The sequence below is a fragment of the Camelus dromedarius genome, chromosome X (assembly GCF_036321535.1).
Source record: "Camelus dromedarius isolate mCamDro1 chromosome X, mCamDro1.pat, whole genome shotgun sequence".
NCBI classification, from domain to species: domain Eukaryota; kingdom Metazoa; phylum Chordata; class Mammalia; order Artiodactyla; family Camelidae; genus Camelus; species Camelus dromedarius.
In genome coordinates, this window is record NC_087472.1 from 28,536,293 (window position 1) to 28,552,011 (window position 15,719).

At 32.5% G+C, this 15,719-nt stretch overlaps 1 protein-coding gene across 2 annotated transcripts in view; it reads left to right on the forward strand.

The window, feature by feature from the left end:
- Nucleotides 1-15,719, forward strand: part of LRCH2 (leucine rich repeats and calponin homology domain containing 2) — a 78,887-nt gene that overhangs the window by 33,679 nt on the left and 29,489 nt on the right. For both annotated transcript variants that reach the window (XM_031446280.2, XM_064482818.1), the window contains exons 4-11: nucleotides 181-286; nucleotides 370-506; nucleotides 4,863-4,993; nucleotides 8,906-8,993; nucleotides 9,297-9,408; nucleotides 9,612-9,709; nucleotides 9,804-9,862; nucleotides 11,496-11,603. In XM_031446280.2, the coding sequence (XP_031302140.2) occupies nucleotides 181-286; nucleotides 370-506; nucleotides 4,863-4,993; nucleotides 8,906-8,993; nucleotides 9,297-9,408; nucleotides 9,612-9,709; nucleotides 9,804-9,862; nucleotides 11,496-11,603 (839 nt within the window). The remainder of the gene's footprint in view (nucleotides 1-180; nucleotides 287-369; nucleotides 507-4,862; nucleotides 4,994-8,905; nucleotides 8,994-9,296; nucleotides 9,409-9,611; nucleotides 9,710-9,803; nucleotides 9,863-11,495; nucleotides 11,604-15,719) is intronic.

The window sequence follows — 15,719 nt, forward strand, 5'->3', positions numbered from 1 at the left end:
GTTACCTTTGCTGAGTTGATTTCATGATGTAATATAATTAGAAATCTGCCAGATAATCCATGTTTAGAGAAACAACATTAGAGGTAACTTGCTAGCTATTAGCCATGTGCTTTAATTTAAAAATTGAAATATATCTGTATTTCTCAGTTTCTTATAATTTTATTTTCTTGTTTTCCATAGGATATTAGCTGCAATGAGATTCAGGTTCTTCCCCAACAAATGGGGAAATTACATTCACTTAGAGAGCTAAATATAAGAAGAAATAATCTTCATGTGTTGCCAGATGGTAAGATGCTCACTATTTCTACTGACATGAATAAGAGAGTAACTATGTAAAATTTAATTTAATTATTTTTCATTTCTGAACAGAATTAGGAGATCTTCCCTTAGTCAAGCTGGATTTCTCTTGTAATAAAGTGACCGAAATTCCAGTTTGTTACAGGAAGCTGCATCATTTACAAGTAATAATTTTGGATAACAATCCATTGCAAGTACCACCAGCACAGGTTTGTAATAAAAAAATGATACTTATTTCTTATATTTTTATTCAGAATTATATGTTACTGGTAAGCCAAAAAACATCAGAATTAGGAGTCAGTTTGATTTTGAGGTATTATTGTTGTCTAAAACAGTTTTTCTGAGAAGTGACTTTTTTCACCTTGGTAGGTGTTTTAGCCTAGCTTCTAGAGAACAGGATTTAGAAAACACAGACATCAACTTCCTGCTTGTGAACTGATGGTTCTGGTTGTCTATGTTATTTTGAAAGGATAGACTATGGAGTCTCTCTGCTTCTGTCCTACTCAGGTATATATCCACTTGAGATTTATTGTGTGATTGATTGGAACACATTTTTAGCACTGATAGGTGGGATCATAAGAGAAAGAACAAGATACAAGTGGAAAAGTATTAATCTACACTTTTAGTTTGAGGACTAAATCCATGTGGAATCCACTAAAGTGGTAGCAAAGGAATGCACTGTGCTCTAAGCCCATAAGGACAAAGAATGACAGAGAAGAGGACAGGAAGGGAGGGATGGCAACAGAATTTTGGAAAATGGAAAATAGGTGGAATAGTGGTGATTAGGGTTTCTACTTGCACTGGACAGGAGTATCTGGCTGAGGAGGCACATGGTAGTGAAGTGCCAGCCTGAACTCTACTTCCAGGCTGTGTGTCCTGGCACTGGGTTTGTATACATCCAGAAGATGAGTTACCTTTTTCTTCCTACAAGGGTACATTCCACTCATTGCAAAGGAGGTACCTTTTCTAAATTCAAATAAAAACTGGCTGGGATCCTGATAGTAGCTGCTTTAGTAGGATGAGAAAAGCTGAAACTTGTGTCTGCTATAGGAGAAGGCAAAAAGAAGCAAATTGATTTTACTGTGTTAAATCTGGTGATGTCTTGAGTATTTCTTCGTTGATTATTGGAGGAAACACGTAATTCTGAATATAGGGATGAAAGACTGAAAACATGAAGGTCTGTTACAATATCTAAGGCTGTGCTATCCAGTAGAACTTTCTGGATGATGGGAATGTTCCATAATCTGTGATGTCCCATACCATAGCCACTTGCCACGTGTAGCTACTGAGTACTTGAAATATGGTTAGTGCAGCTAAAGAATCACAATTGCAATTTAATTTTATTTTGATTAATTGAAATTTAAATAGCTTTGCATGACTAGCGGTTAACATATTGGACACTACAGGTATAAGATTTACACTCTCAGATTCTTGCCCTTAGCTCTGCAGCCGCATGGCTTCCCCTCACTTGCCTTAGCAGAAGCCTAGGGTTGACTCTGAGAAGTAGGTAGATTTTCTCAGATTCCTTTCTTCAGCTTAGTAGCCAAATGAGTATTGCTCCTTGCCTCAGCATACGCCTGGAGTTTACTCTAAAGTAGCTCTGTCTGCTAGCACTTTCTGTGGTGATGGAAATGTTCTGTATCTTCACTGTCCACTATGGTAGCCACAGGTGGCTATTGAGTACTTGAAAGTATATAGTGTGACTGAAGAATTGAATTTTTAGTTTTATTTAGGTTAAATTTAAATTGAAATAGCCACATGTAGCTAGTGGCTACTGTATTGAACAGCATAGCTGTAGAGAGACTCAGCCAGAGTCGAGGACTCCAGGTATAGTTATGGGCAGGTTTGAGATCCCATACTGAAAACTGAATGCGTACACACTGAATGTTGGGACCCTTCAGTAGACTTCTCTTGCTTGGCTCCCAGAGTGCTTGCAGCCTGTCTTATATATCTCAGGCAGGATTGGTGGATTTCTCTCTTGGTTGATTGAACTAGGAGAAAAAAACCCTATAGATACACTGATCATTGGCAGTCCCCTGATGAACTGTGTAGTCCCTGTCTGATCACTAGACAGTGAGGCTCACTATTTATAAACTTCCATCTCACATACAGAGCTTTCATTTGACTTCTTATTGTTTCACTTTTGAAAATAAACAGACAGCCACGGATCACTAGACATTGCAGAAATAATCTCTAACATGAAAGGCAGAGACCAAAGCACTGAGAGGCTTCCATTGAAACAAAATGGGTCACATTCATAGCAGTGGTAATCAGAATGACTTCTCAGTAGCAGTGTGGAAAGCTGGAAGTTGTTAGAATGATGCAGTCAGAGACTGAGGGAGTATTTCCTACTTTATACACTCAAACTATCAGTCAAATGTAAGGTAGGAAAAAGATAGTTTCAAACATGCAAGTTCTCAGAAATTTTAGCCTCCTGCACCCTTTATTAGGAAGCTAGCAGAGGGGTCCTATAAGAGAATGAGGGAGTCGATTAAGAAAGAAGAATTCTTCATGTCCAAGATTGACAGGTATGCATAGACCTAGAGAGCAACCAGTCAGTTTGGAATGGGGGATTGTCTCCAAAAAGAAAATAGAAAAAAAAGAAAGAAACTGATAGGTGATGTGTTTATCAATATGGAGAGAGATGTTTTACAGTTCTGTCAGAGTCAGGAATGAATTAGTAATAGGCATACAGAAGATTATGCAAAGGGAAAAATGGGGCAATTAGTCACTTCAGGAAAAACAAAAACTTACATGAGAAAAGAAATGTAATCTCACTAACTTATGTAGTTCATCTGTGAATATTTTCTTGGTCATAATATTATAAATATGAGATTTTGATTTAATGAAAAATTATGACCTACTTACAATAATAGCAAAGATTTATATAGCACTTACCATGCTCCAGGCACTATGCATTAACTCTTTTCTTATAGCAACCCTATAAACAAGTACTGTCATTATACCTCATTTTATGTAGGAGGAAACAGAGGCATAGATGTTTAGTGACTTGTCCAAGGTCACATGGCTAGCATCCTTGGCTTCAAACCAAGGTAGTCAGACTCCAGAGTCCATCCTCTAACAACTATGCTATGCTTCTGAAGAAGTATGTTTATATGAGTTGATGAGGATTGGCGATGGGAGGATGGTAGTGGTGGTGTTAATGATATGGGATGGTAGTTGTGGTGATATGAGAAATCTAAGTTCTCATCTTGCTTAGTAAGACCTCAATAAATAAAATCTATAATTGAAAAATTAAAAAAGCACCTGAAGCATATTATTTATAAACATGAAGGTATATAGCAGAAGCCAAGTAAAAGATTTGAATATGGGGACTGCATCTTAAGATTGAAAGAGGTGAAATGGGGGAATTAACTTTTTGTCAACAGTTTTAGAATTCTCTTTGATTTTTAAAACTATATACATGAATTATTATGATATAAATTAAGTTTACAAAAGAAAATAATTTACCAGCATTTAATTCGGTAATGAACCATAATTGTTTTAATAGGATACATTTTATTGGTAATGTATTTATATTCTAATAGCTCAAAAGTTTTAAATTTTTCTTTTAAATGCAATTTTTTAATGGTCAGATCAGATCTGCTACCTATTAGATTTAGCTAACAAACATTCTTCTTTATACCTGGGATGATAATTACATTTTAATGTACTTTTCCTACTGCTTTCTTTGTTGATTCTTTTTGTATGTGTTGCTCAGTTATGTTAGGCCATAAAATAAAACATTTTTAATTCTAGTTTTTAAGAAATATTTATTTGATAACACGGTGACTGCAGTTAACCTTTGGAAAGCTGGCTTTTTGTTTCCCTACTGCTCATTGTCTATCTTTTTTATGTAGAGTATTTTCTTTCACATAGTATTTTTTTCCCCATTAATCCTTTTCTTTATCACCAATGAAAATAACTTTCAGGATATTATCTTAGTTGAGTTGAGTGTTCAAAAAATTGTTTCATTCTAACTGACCTGCTGTCACACCTTTGAACAAACTCATTTTTCCTGTATTTAGATTCTTTTGATTAGCTTTCTTCTAGTGTTTAGACCAAACGACTTAGTGGTTCTGATGAGATTACTTTTAAGAATTACATGGATTTTTTTTTCTTTTCTCACCACTACAATGAATATATTTCTTTTTGCTTTTTGTTTTTTTTGTTTGTTCATTTTTATTTATTTTTTATTTTAAAATTTCTTTTGTTTTTTATCTCTTTGCTTTTTTTTTAAGGCAAGTTTCATGAATTGTAAGTTTTATATTGTTTAGTGGTTTGTACATTGTTCTTTTAACACAAATACTTTAGTGAAATACAGAAAAATGAACTTATTTTTTCTAATAAGAACAGAGACCATAGTAGAATTTTAGTTGGTGTCAGTGTTGTCAGTTATTTTTCAACTGGAATCAGAAGTACAAGTTATTTAAATATGCAAAGTATCTATTGTGATTGTGGTGTCTCAGAATAATTAGAGGTCATTAAAATGTAAAAATAAATTGGTAGATGACATTTATATTTGGACCTATATAATTTAATCTTTTTCTGTTGTTTATTGACAGATATGTTTAAAGGGTAAAGTACACATATTTAAATACTTAAATATCCAAGCATGTTGTAGAATGGATAAGAAACCAGATTCTCTGGATCTTCCATCGAGTAAAAGAATGCCCTCCCAGCCTCTCACAGACAGGTAATGTAATATTCTGACAGTCTCATTTCATCATGATTATGCCTTCTCTTTCTATAAAAGATATTGATTAATCTTGAATGTACTGAATATATTTAGGCTGATTGGCCTAGCGTTAAAATCAGTAATTGAAAAACAAACAAATAAAAAAGTCAGTAATTGGCTGAAATGAAATATCACCATCATACAATGAACTTCTGGTATATTAGGATAAATTTGGAATTTTCTCAGAAAATGTATTATTAAAGCTTTTAATAGTAAAATGTAAACATTTGACATTATAATGCAGAAACACTATAATTTCTCAGCACTTGACAACTGTTAATTCAGTCCTGCGATCACTCTATTGTACATTTGTAATAACAAGTAGAATTTGACTTTGAACTGAGGTTAGTGGAAGAGCAAGACATGTGGGGTTACCTTTCACCTTCATGTTCTTTATGTCTGGATCAAAAATGATTTATCATTGGTGTTCTATATGATACTGGTGTTTTTCTCCTTGTGAGATTTTGAGATGTTAGATTTAATGGTCTGTTTTTAATTCATCCTTTTGAGATGTAGGTTGATCTGAAAGATTTTATGAAAACATAATTCCATCCAGTAGTAAGGAAAATAATTTGAAGTTGGATGAGACTACAGAAAGGGAGACTATGCTCCTGCTTAAAATATTTAAAGGCTTGCCATTGTATTTATGACATAGTTTAGACTACTTGGAATGGCAGTGTAGTAAGCACTGTTGTTAACAGTACAAGTTGTTGAATTCCCAAATAGGACTTTTTTTTTTTAATATTTCTGTTGCCTTAGTAGAATTAAATATCTGAACATTAAATTTAGTTACTAAAGATTATTTTGTTTAATATTATGAATGATAGTAGACCACGCAATTCTATAAAAATTAGACAATTCATATACTAATCTCTATTACTCTGCTTTATATTTATTTAAAAATTAATTTACTTTAGTAACAGCATTCATTATATTAGGCATTCATTTATTTCGCAAATATCAGTTGAGTGTCTACTGGTAGGTTCAGGGTATGTTTTGTTGAATGGCATACACATTGGTCTTGACCCTCGTGGAGCGCACATGCTAGCAGAGGAGGAGTCAGTCAGTAAACAAAGCAAGAAAATACACACACACCACACACACATGTATAATTTCAAATTGTGATGAATGCTTTGAAGGAAAGGGGATTGTTTCAGAAGTATGGTCAGGGAATGTGTCTTTGGGAAGGTGAGGTTTTAAATCAGGATCTGAAAGGAGCAAAGCCTGCTGTGTAAAGAGGGAGGGGAAGAGCATTTCAGAATGAATGACATGTGCAAAAACCTTAAGCTAGGAAGAAACTTGGTGTGTTAAAAAAAAAAAAAAACTGAAAGGAAGCCAGCATCGTGGTACAAGTTCATTTTGGAGAGGTAGTCATGGCTTAAGTCCGTGTGGGGTCTTTGGAGGCTGTGATAAGGAGTTGAGTTTTACTTAAAGTACAATAGAAAGTCATTGGGCAGTTATAAGCAGGGAATAACATGATTTGAAATATGTTAAAAAAAACTATTTTGGATCTTATAGAGAGAATAGATTGGAAGTAAACAAGAGTAGAAGCACAGAGTTAAGTTGTTGTGGTACTGCCAAGAGATTGAGCATTATTGCAGTGAGATGAAAAGGAGTGGACAGAGTTGATATGTATTTTGGAGATGGTCTCTACCAGTGCTGACGGATAGAAATGCAATATGAGCCACATAAGTATTTAAAATTTTCCTACCCATTAAAAAAGCAATAAACAGGTGAAATTGATTTTAATAATACATGTTATTTAACCCAATATATTAAGTCATTTCAACATATAATTAAATATAAAAATTAGTGAGTTATTTCATATTTGTTTTCTTCCTTTTAAATCTTTGAAATCTAGTGTGTATTTTACATCTATAGCATGTCTCACTTTGGGCTAGTTACATTTTAAATGCTCAGTGACTATATATGGCCAGTGGCTTCTGTACTGGACAGTGCAGGTCAGTAGAGTTTATTTATGAGTTGGCTCTTGGGTGTGCTAATCTTACCCACAGCCAGTATTGAATTACTAAGAAAGTTCTCATATGTACTTTCTAGTTTCACATTCATGTCCTTGGCTATATGGTTCTTATTAGAATACTCTTGCATGCCTCGACTACTTCGTAAACTCTTTATTCTACATAGATAAGCATTACAGTAAGTATGCTTATCATCAGCTTTTGGAGTCAGACATAGTATACCTGTGAAGCTCTTCTCCAAATCTTAATAACTGTATGTCCTTGTGTCACATCGCTGGCCCTCAGCTTTCTTATATGTGAAAAGGAAAATAATCATATGGATGCTGTCAAGATTAAACAAAATAATGTATATGGGGTACTTAACACAATGTCTTACCCATAATAATTCCTCAACAAATAGCTTATTATTATAATTGTCATCTATTACAAACACACCAGTGTATTTTAATATAGTACATGGGTGTATTATTGTGCAGTGGAGTCAGATGGATTTTGATTCTAATCATGGTTTAACCTCGTAATTCCTCTGTGGCCTTGTGTAAGTTATTTAATCCCTCTGAGCCTGTTTCTTTATTTAAATGTTAATAATACCCACTTCATAAGCTTGTTGTGAGAATTAAATGTATGCTTGGCAATTAGTTCAATAAATGATATTCAGTAAATATCACATTTCCCCTTCAGAAGTGAACTTTTATAAGCTTTATTATTTTCATTTGTAAAAGGAAATAATAATGCATAAATTGTATAATGTAAAGATTATAAATAAAACATGAGGTGCGCCTGGCACAATATCTAACATAATGTAGACACTTAACAAATGCTAACAATTACTGCCTCTTTTCATCCTTCCAGATTAATCTCAAATGTCACTTTCTTGGGTGAGGCCTTTCCTAACCTTACCAAGGCAAATTAGTTGATCTCTCTTTTCTAATAGCACTTTATATTTACCTTTGTCATATTCTTCAAAACATATAAACATACTCTCTTCCCGTCTGGGCTGAGAACCCTTTGAAGCCAAACATTTTAAAATTCATCACATCTCACCTCAGGAGTTTAGTGTAGTACCTGACACTTGGTAATAGCTTCCCTGACTTTGTTGATATACTCCTGAAAAGTATAAAATGAGTATTTGGGGAAGAAGTATAACATAGTGATTAAGATCAGGGACTTTAGTGCTAGATAATCTTGGGATCAAATTTAGACTGCCATTCGCAAGTGCATGGGCAGTTTGTTTAACCCCTCTGGCCTCAGTTTCCTCTTCTATAAGATGGGGAAGCACCAATTCCTGGCACATAATCAGTGGTCAGTTGAATGTAAGGTAATTTTGCAAATTAAAGGGAAAAATATTTTGCAACCTGGGAGGCATACTGTAATTCAGAAATTTGCAAAGACAGCTCTATCCTCACACCAAAACAATTGTTTATTCAGTGCTTTGTAGACTTTTTTTTACCTTTTTTCTCTTCTTAGTTATTAAATGGGCATTATTTATAAAACTAAAAATATTTTTAGAACTAATGAAGAAGAAACTGTATGAATCAAAGTTTAAAAATATTTCAGCATTCTACGGTGAAATGTGTCAAACTGATGAGAAAAATGGAAAGGTCTTTATTAAGATGATTTTCTAGCAGGGATGTCTGCTTTTCTGAATCTCTCAGGAGAAATAATAGGCTATTGTTAACAATTTTTACAACAGAGCACATGAAGAAAAAGTTTTATATGAAGGACACAAATAAAGTGTTTTGTATAATCTGATATTTTTCTCCTCATGTCTTTAAGGATCTTAAGCATCAAAAGTATATATTCTGTGTTATTTAGGGAAATTTTAGGTCAGTTCTGTATTATCCATATAAGAAGAAAACCCTAACTGCCATTAGAATTTGTATTTCCATAGTATGGAAGATTTTTATCCAAATAAAAATCATGGCCCTGACTCTGGAATTGGAAGTGATAATGGAGAGAAACGATTATCTACAACGGAAGTGAGTCTTTTCTATTGTTCATCTGTTTTATTTTAAAATTTTATTAGAGCTTTGAAATAGATGGATACTTGCACACACTTCATTTATTTTGCTTAAAATATCATTGCATTTTATGACTTCAAATAAAAAAAGGACATGCACATTTTAAAAAGCAGAACAGTAAACCTTATCATTACTAATTTTTGATTTGAAAACTGGAGATTTAAATCAGATATTCTATACTTTATATGTGAAATTAAAGCAACTTAATTCTTATCATATATTTAAAATACCTCGTTTTTACTTTTTGCTTATTCCTTTCAGCCATCAGACGACGACACAATCAGCCTTCATTCTCAAGTCTCAGAATCAAATAGAGAGCAACCATCAAGAAATGACAGTCACTCAATAGGAATTAAACCTGATTCTCAGAAAGGTAATTGATATGGTGTCTGGTATTTTTATTTCATGTTCATAGCCCTTATTAAAAATGAGTATTTTATTAAAAATGGGCTTTGAAAAATAATAATATCTTTGGCCAACTCTTTTATTGAGAAAATATATTTTTTCTAAGCACTACAGTGTCAGAGCACACTGTTTACTATTCATATTTTCTAATAAAAATTAATCTATACTTAGACCAGGAGGTGTATGATTTTATTGATCCCAACACAGACGATGTAGCAGTTCCTGAGCAAGGAGATGCACATATCGGATCATTTGTCTCTTTCTTTAAGGTAAAGAAAACTTTGTACAAATATTAATAGTATCTTCTTAATCTCATAAAAGTAACCTATACAATTTAAAATGATAACTTTTTTTTTATATAAGGGAAAAGAAAAAGGTCCTGAAAAATCTCAGAAAAATGAAGAATTGGGAGATGAAAAAAGGTAAGCACACATGAATTCTTAATTTGAAATGTCACTTATTAATACCTGGAATATTCATTAGATATTTCTACTTGAAAGAATTTTTTTTTGTTCATTTACCTGTTAAGTTCAGATAGTTAATTTGTAAATATTTCATTTGTCTGCATTCCCTAATTAAACAAAATTATAGTAAGCATGTAAGCTGAGTGTAGTATGTACGCTGTTTTCCCCCCATAAATGTAATAATAATGTCCCCTGTTATTATTACCAAGGAAGACTGTACCTTCCCATACATTGTCCCATTTGAGCTATTTAACAACTCTTTAAAACAGATGGTATTGGCCTAATTTGACCAATAAGAAACTGAGGCCTGGAGTTTCAAATGTCTGTACTCAGATATTCTGACTTTTGGTCTGATACACTTTCCATTTCATCAGACAGGTTATGTTAATTATAAGGGTGTTTACTTCTCTATTAAAATAGTTATACTTTAGGTCTTTTCTGTATCATTTATCTTATGAAATGGTGGAATATGACCTACCACATTTTTCAGTCTCTCCTTCAAGTTGCTTCATAGCTGCAGGAAGGAGCATTTGTTGGATACCTCCTCTGTACCAGAATCTGTGCTACGTGCTTTCCCATGTTTCTTATTTAACCTTCGCTAAATCCTGCAGGGTAGATATTGTCCACATGTTTATAGATGAGGAGGGTGAAGCTCAGAGACTCTAAAGTTTCTTGTCTAGAACCACTTAGCTAGTGTTCATTAGAACCTAGAGTGCGAAACTAGCTCTCTCCTATCCCCAGATTTTTCTCTTTTCTCCACATTGTACTTCCTCCAAATGACCTTGCTGGTAACTTTTTAAGGAGTCATCAGTTAATCTCTGGTACCCATAAGGAGATGGAATGCTTTGTCTTGTACTCCATATTTCACTCTTCTCGTACTTTCTCACCTTATCTCATGAGGACAGTTCATCAGCCATGAGTGGCATGCAAGATATGGTAAAGATATAGTGTCAGGTTTGATACTGTTTTTAAAATGAAATACCTTTGGGATAAAATTACTAGAGTTTGCAGAACAATTTTAAAATTCCTTTGTTCTTTCTGAATGATAAAAATTATATATTTTAATGAATATTGTTTTGGCAAATTTACCAGTCTTATCTGAACCTATTTTGTATTTCCACTACTTAAACATTTTACACAGAGATTTTAAAAATCAAAATGAATAAACTGATAAAAGCAGAGTAGTTTGATAAAACGAGAAATTTTCATAACATTTTCTGTTTATTTCTAAAGATAGACTAAATAGAGTACTGCACTCCTTATTATACTCAAGACGGGGGAATATGCATTGCTAAATTATTCTTACCATTACACATTTCAGAAATTACAAAATGGTAATATAGATTACTTCGTTAGCCATTGATTATATTAATATAACCAGTATGTTACATTTCCTATTGAGTAGAGAGGCTAGATATGTTTTTATATTCCTTAAATAGTCTTTGCTTCTTACTTTAATGTTTCAAATATAAGGACATTAAGATTTTAGCTTTCACATGCTGTTAAAAATAAAAAATGGTTTCTATTTCTGGAAGCTGGCATAAAATATCACCTGCCTTACTTTTTGGATAACCTTTGTGTCACCTTTCAGACTTGGAAAAGAACAGTTATTTGCAGAGGAAGAGGATGATGATTTGAAGGAAGTAACTGATTTGAGGAAAATAGCCGCTCAGTTATTGCAGCAAGAACAGAAGAACAGGTATTTTTTTCAGTAATGAGATTTAAATAGACAAATTTTATAATCATTAAATCTGAGTATTTAAAGATTATGAAGTAAACAGTAAACAATAGGACCATCTTAAGATCTATTTCAAGGAACTAACTACTAAAAGACAATAGGAAACACTTAGAGGAGAAATGTAAAGTTAGCAGAATACTTTATATTCACATAGTCGTTGTATTTAATTATTGCTTGGCTGTCTTTTTTTTATTCCTGTGTGCTAAATAATAATAATTGTTGATACTCATCTTAGCTCACAGTAGCATTAGATATTTTATAAGCATTTTTCCAAGTATATGTCTTAAATATATAGTGTACTTTTTATCAGATTCTGAATTATTTGGGATATGCATAAACTCCTTAAAATTGAATTGAAATATGTAATGATTGATTAAATCATTATGTTGACATGAAGGTCACAGGGTAACTTTCGTTTATTTCTTTTTTTTTAAATAACTTTTTTATTGATTTATAATCATTTTACAATGTTGTGTCAAATTCCAGTGTAGTGCACAATTTTTCAGTTATATGTGAACATGGTCAGCGAGCATTGCTCCCTTTGGCTAGGCTTTCTCCAAATGCATGTTATTGGCAATGAGGAGGACATTATGTTAATGAGTATGAAATCAGTGCAAGTCCATTTTTAATACAGAAAAAGTTCTTTGCGCTACTGAGAGTTAGCTATTATTGCCATCTTTATGTACTGAGAGTGCTACATTTATAGTTTTGAAATAATCAGGAAGGTGAAATGTTTTTGTTTTGAGAAAATTAAAAGAATAATTTTGGTGCATTTAACATGGATAACTAAGAAGTATTTTACTTACTTATTCAAAGCAGTAAATGCTTATGGGTCATATGACCATGTTTTGGGAAGTTTGGAAAAGCATACTGGCATTTGTTTAAAGATGCTTTGAAAAATAATTACTATTAAAACTTATCCAGTGACAAATGAGTGGTTTTTAGTGGCCACTATTTTAAAAAATCTGGGTATTTAAATATTATCAAATAAACAGTAGGACCATCTTAAGATTTATTTCAAGGGATTAACTACTAAAAAACATCTTTTTTTTCCGCACAGCCACTGCATTTATAGAATTAAAAACCAGACTAGAAAACATCACTCATTTTTATCCCTTCTGTATCTTATGTATCCTCATTCCCAGTTCACATTTTTCTTCTGCCATAACTTTGTCACCCTTCTCTGTGAAGTTTATCTTCTAATCTTTTCCTATGATTTATTTCTAATGGACCCTTTTTTTTTTTACTGGCTACTTAGACAAGGTTGTGTGTGTTTCCCCTTCAGTATAATCAAAGTATTGATTGCCCCCATAGTTTAAGAGGCTTGATTAAGCAAGTCACCACCTACTCTGTGTAGCTTAAAAATTAGTTGAATTTCTATCTCCTCTACCTGTCGGGTGAAAGAATTGCATTTATAAGGACAGAGAATATTAATTTTATAAGAACCCACAACAATATCCATTTCACTCATTGTGTTAAGAATAGCATTTGAGTGCATAATTTTAGATTTTAACATTGCCATGTATACCATTTCTGTATTTTCAATTTTCCCCTGTTGTGTTAGTTTTCCATCTATCCTTCTGACTTAAATTATTCTTTCTAGCCTAGATACAACATCAAGTGATGTTTCATAGGTCTTGTTTTTGTGATAGTTTTGTAATCAGTGCAAAACAGCATCTAGGACTGCCTTGTACATAGTAGGTACTCAGTAATACTGTTACTTATTAATTGATTGCTTGAAAATTAGAACAAATTTAAAGCTAGTCGGAACCATTGATTTAGTTAATATATTTCCTCTACATAACTTCTGTTATTTTTTGAGATGTATGCAAAATTAATTTCTGTCTTTCTCTGACTATTTCTCTTCTTCATCCTCCTTTTCAGATGTTAGTGCATACAAATATAAGATCTTTTTGGATTAAGTATTACTATGCAGTGACATTAATGTTGTAGTAATTATGTGTAATTTTTGAAGGCATTAAAATTTATGATATCTGGTCATAAAGTAAGGAGCACATTTTACTTTTAAAATTTGTAATCTATAGACAGATTAAATTAGATCCCTAGGCAGTTCTGTTATTGGCTGAACTTAAACTGATCTCAGAATTTTTTAATGCTGAATCTACTGTTTTCTCCATTAAATGATCTCATCCTTCCTTCTAAACTATGTTGCTATTGTTTACATCTCTTAGATGTAGATAATTAACATTTATTGTTTACTGTTATAATACTTAACTTTAAGTGAGTCCAGAAAGTAAAAAGTAATCTTGTATAAGGATATATTTCTTAGAGGATTTGAGTTTTTATATCTTCTCTGGTTGTAGATTTTCCCTTTCACACTGTATTGTGCTTTAGATTCCAACTTTATTAATGAAGAATCTGAAATGCTATTTAAGATTGCAAGTCAACCAGGAGTTGTAACATTTCTTTTTAGGCTTTAACATGATCATTGTAATGTTTTTTGTTTGTTTGTTTTTAGTCTTGGTTTAAAATAGTTTATCTGAGGTAAGATTATCTTTGTATATCAGGAAGTACTGCCTAAGACTCCTACTTTGTAGACTTAACCACTTAACTGTTTCTTAGCTCGTTACTAGTCGAAGGAAAATGCAGTTAGCTCTCAGCTAAAAGAACCCATGCATGTACTCCAAAATTATAGACAATTTAAAAACTGCTTATGTTGAGTTCAGTGATGATTTTCTTAGAGCAGTTTTGATACTTGCTTAGTTCATACTACTTTTAAAATTATCTTTGATTCTTTAAGAAAGTTTATGCTAGTACTTGGTGGATGAAACAATCCTAAGAAAGTAACAGGAGGATATTGCACAGAATTAATACTCAAAAAGGGTGGGAGAAGAGATCAGCAAATAAACCACCAAGTAGGTAACTTGTAAGTGTTCAAAATCTGAAGCCTGGTTGTTTAGAAGACTGCTCCTTCTTTTTCTGAGATACACAGATTAAGCTACTTGATATTGACAGTTTATTGTTAAGATTTTAGAAGCTAATCTTTATCCCTGTTGTCAAAATATTGGATTTTTTCTACTTGTATTTGAGTGTATTGAAGTCCCCCTGAATCAGTGACCTTGCCTATATTAAAATAGCTGTTCCACAAATCATAATTTTATCTTCACTATAATTTATGAAATTAAGAGCTTTTATCTTAAAAAAATCATTATTTTAAAATAATGTTTACTTTGTGAATTATTTAGCCAATTCCTCAAATTTCTACCAACCCTGCTTATGTATGTTAGTATCAGAGAAGTGGCTACAGGTCTTTCTTATATTAATTTTCTTATTATGTGGCTTAATAAGTAGATATTAAAATTTGTTTGATTATCAGTTGACTGGTTCACACTGCATGTGCATTTCTGCTAACTTATTCTATAGTATTTTCTATTATGTCTTTCCTTTTAATAATTATTTTATTTGCTTTTAGGTGTGTCCTGAGAGTTTTTACTTATTATGGAGAGATATGCTTCAGAGTACTATGTAATATAGCTAAATTTTAAAAACTAATTATGAAAAGTTACATTGAAGTATAATTAATTAAGGATCATGGAAAGCAAAATCAGATTTTGAGCAGTTTATTATTTTGGTTTAGGATTACAGACATTATGTATGTTACCTTTTCATGTGATTTTTTTTTTTTCTGATCATATGAACATTCTAATTTGAGGAACATCATGTTAACCTCTAGCTTGTTATAACTAATTAGGTAGATTTCTCAACCCTTAAAATCTATCCATTCTTCCTTTTCTGCTTGCTTTACTAATGACTTCCCTGTCCTCTCCCAAAACATCTCACTTCTTCCATCTTTTGGTTTGGTTGATGTACGTGAAATGTGAATACAGACGGAGGCCTTTATGTTATAGAGCGTCATTCAGTGAAAAACTCTTCCAGAGGACCAGAGCAGCAGGACGTGCATCAAGGTATCTAGAGTTTGTGGAAGCCTTAAGTATTAAGGGTCTAGGTGGATGCAGTTAACTAGTCTTTTACTTAAAATACAGTACTGGTACCTGGATTAGGGATATGTGTTAATAATCTAGAAAAGATATTTAGATACAACGCATTTATTTTGAC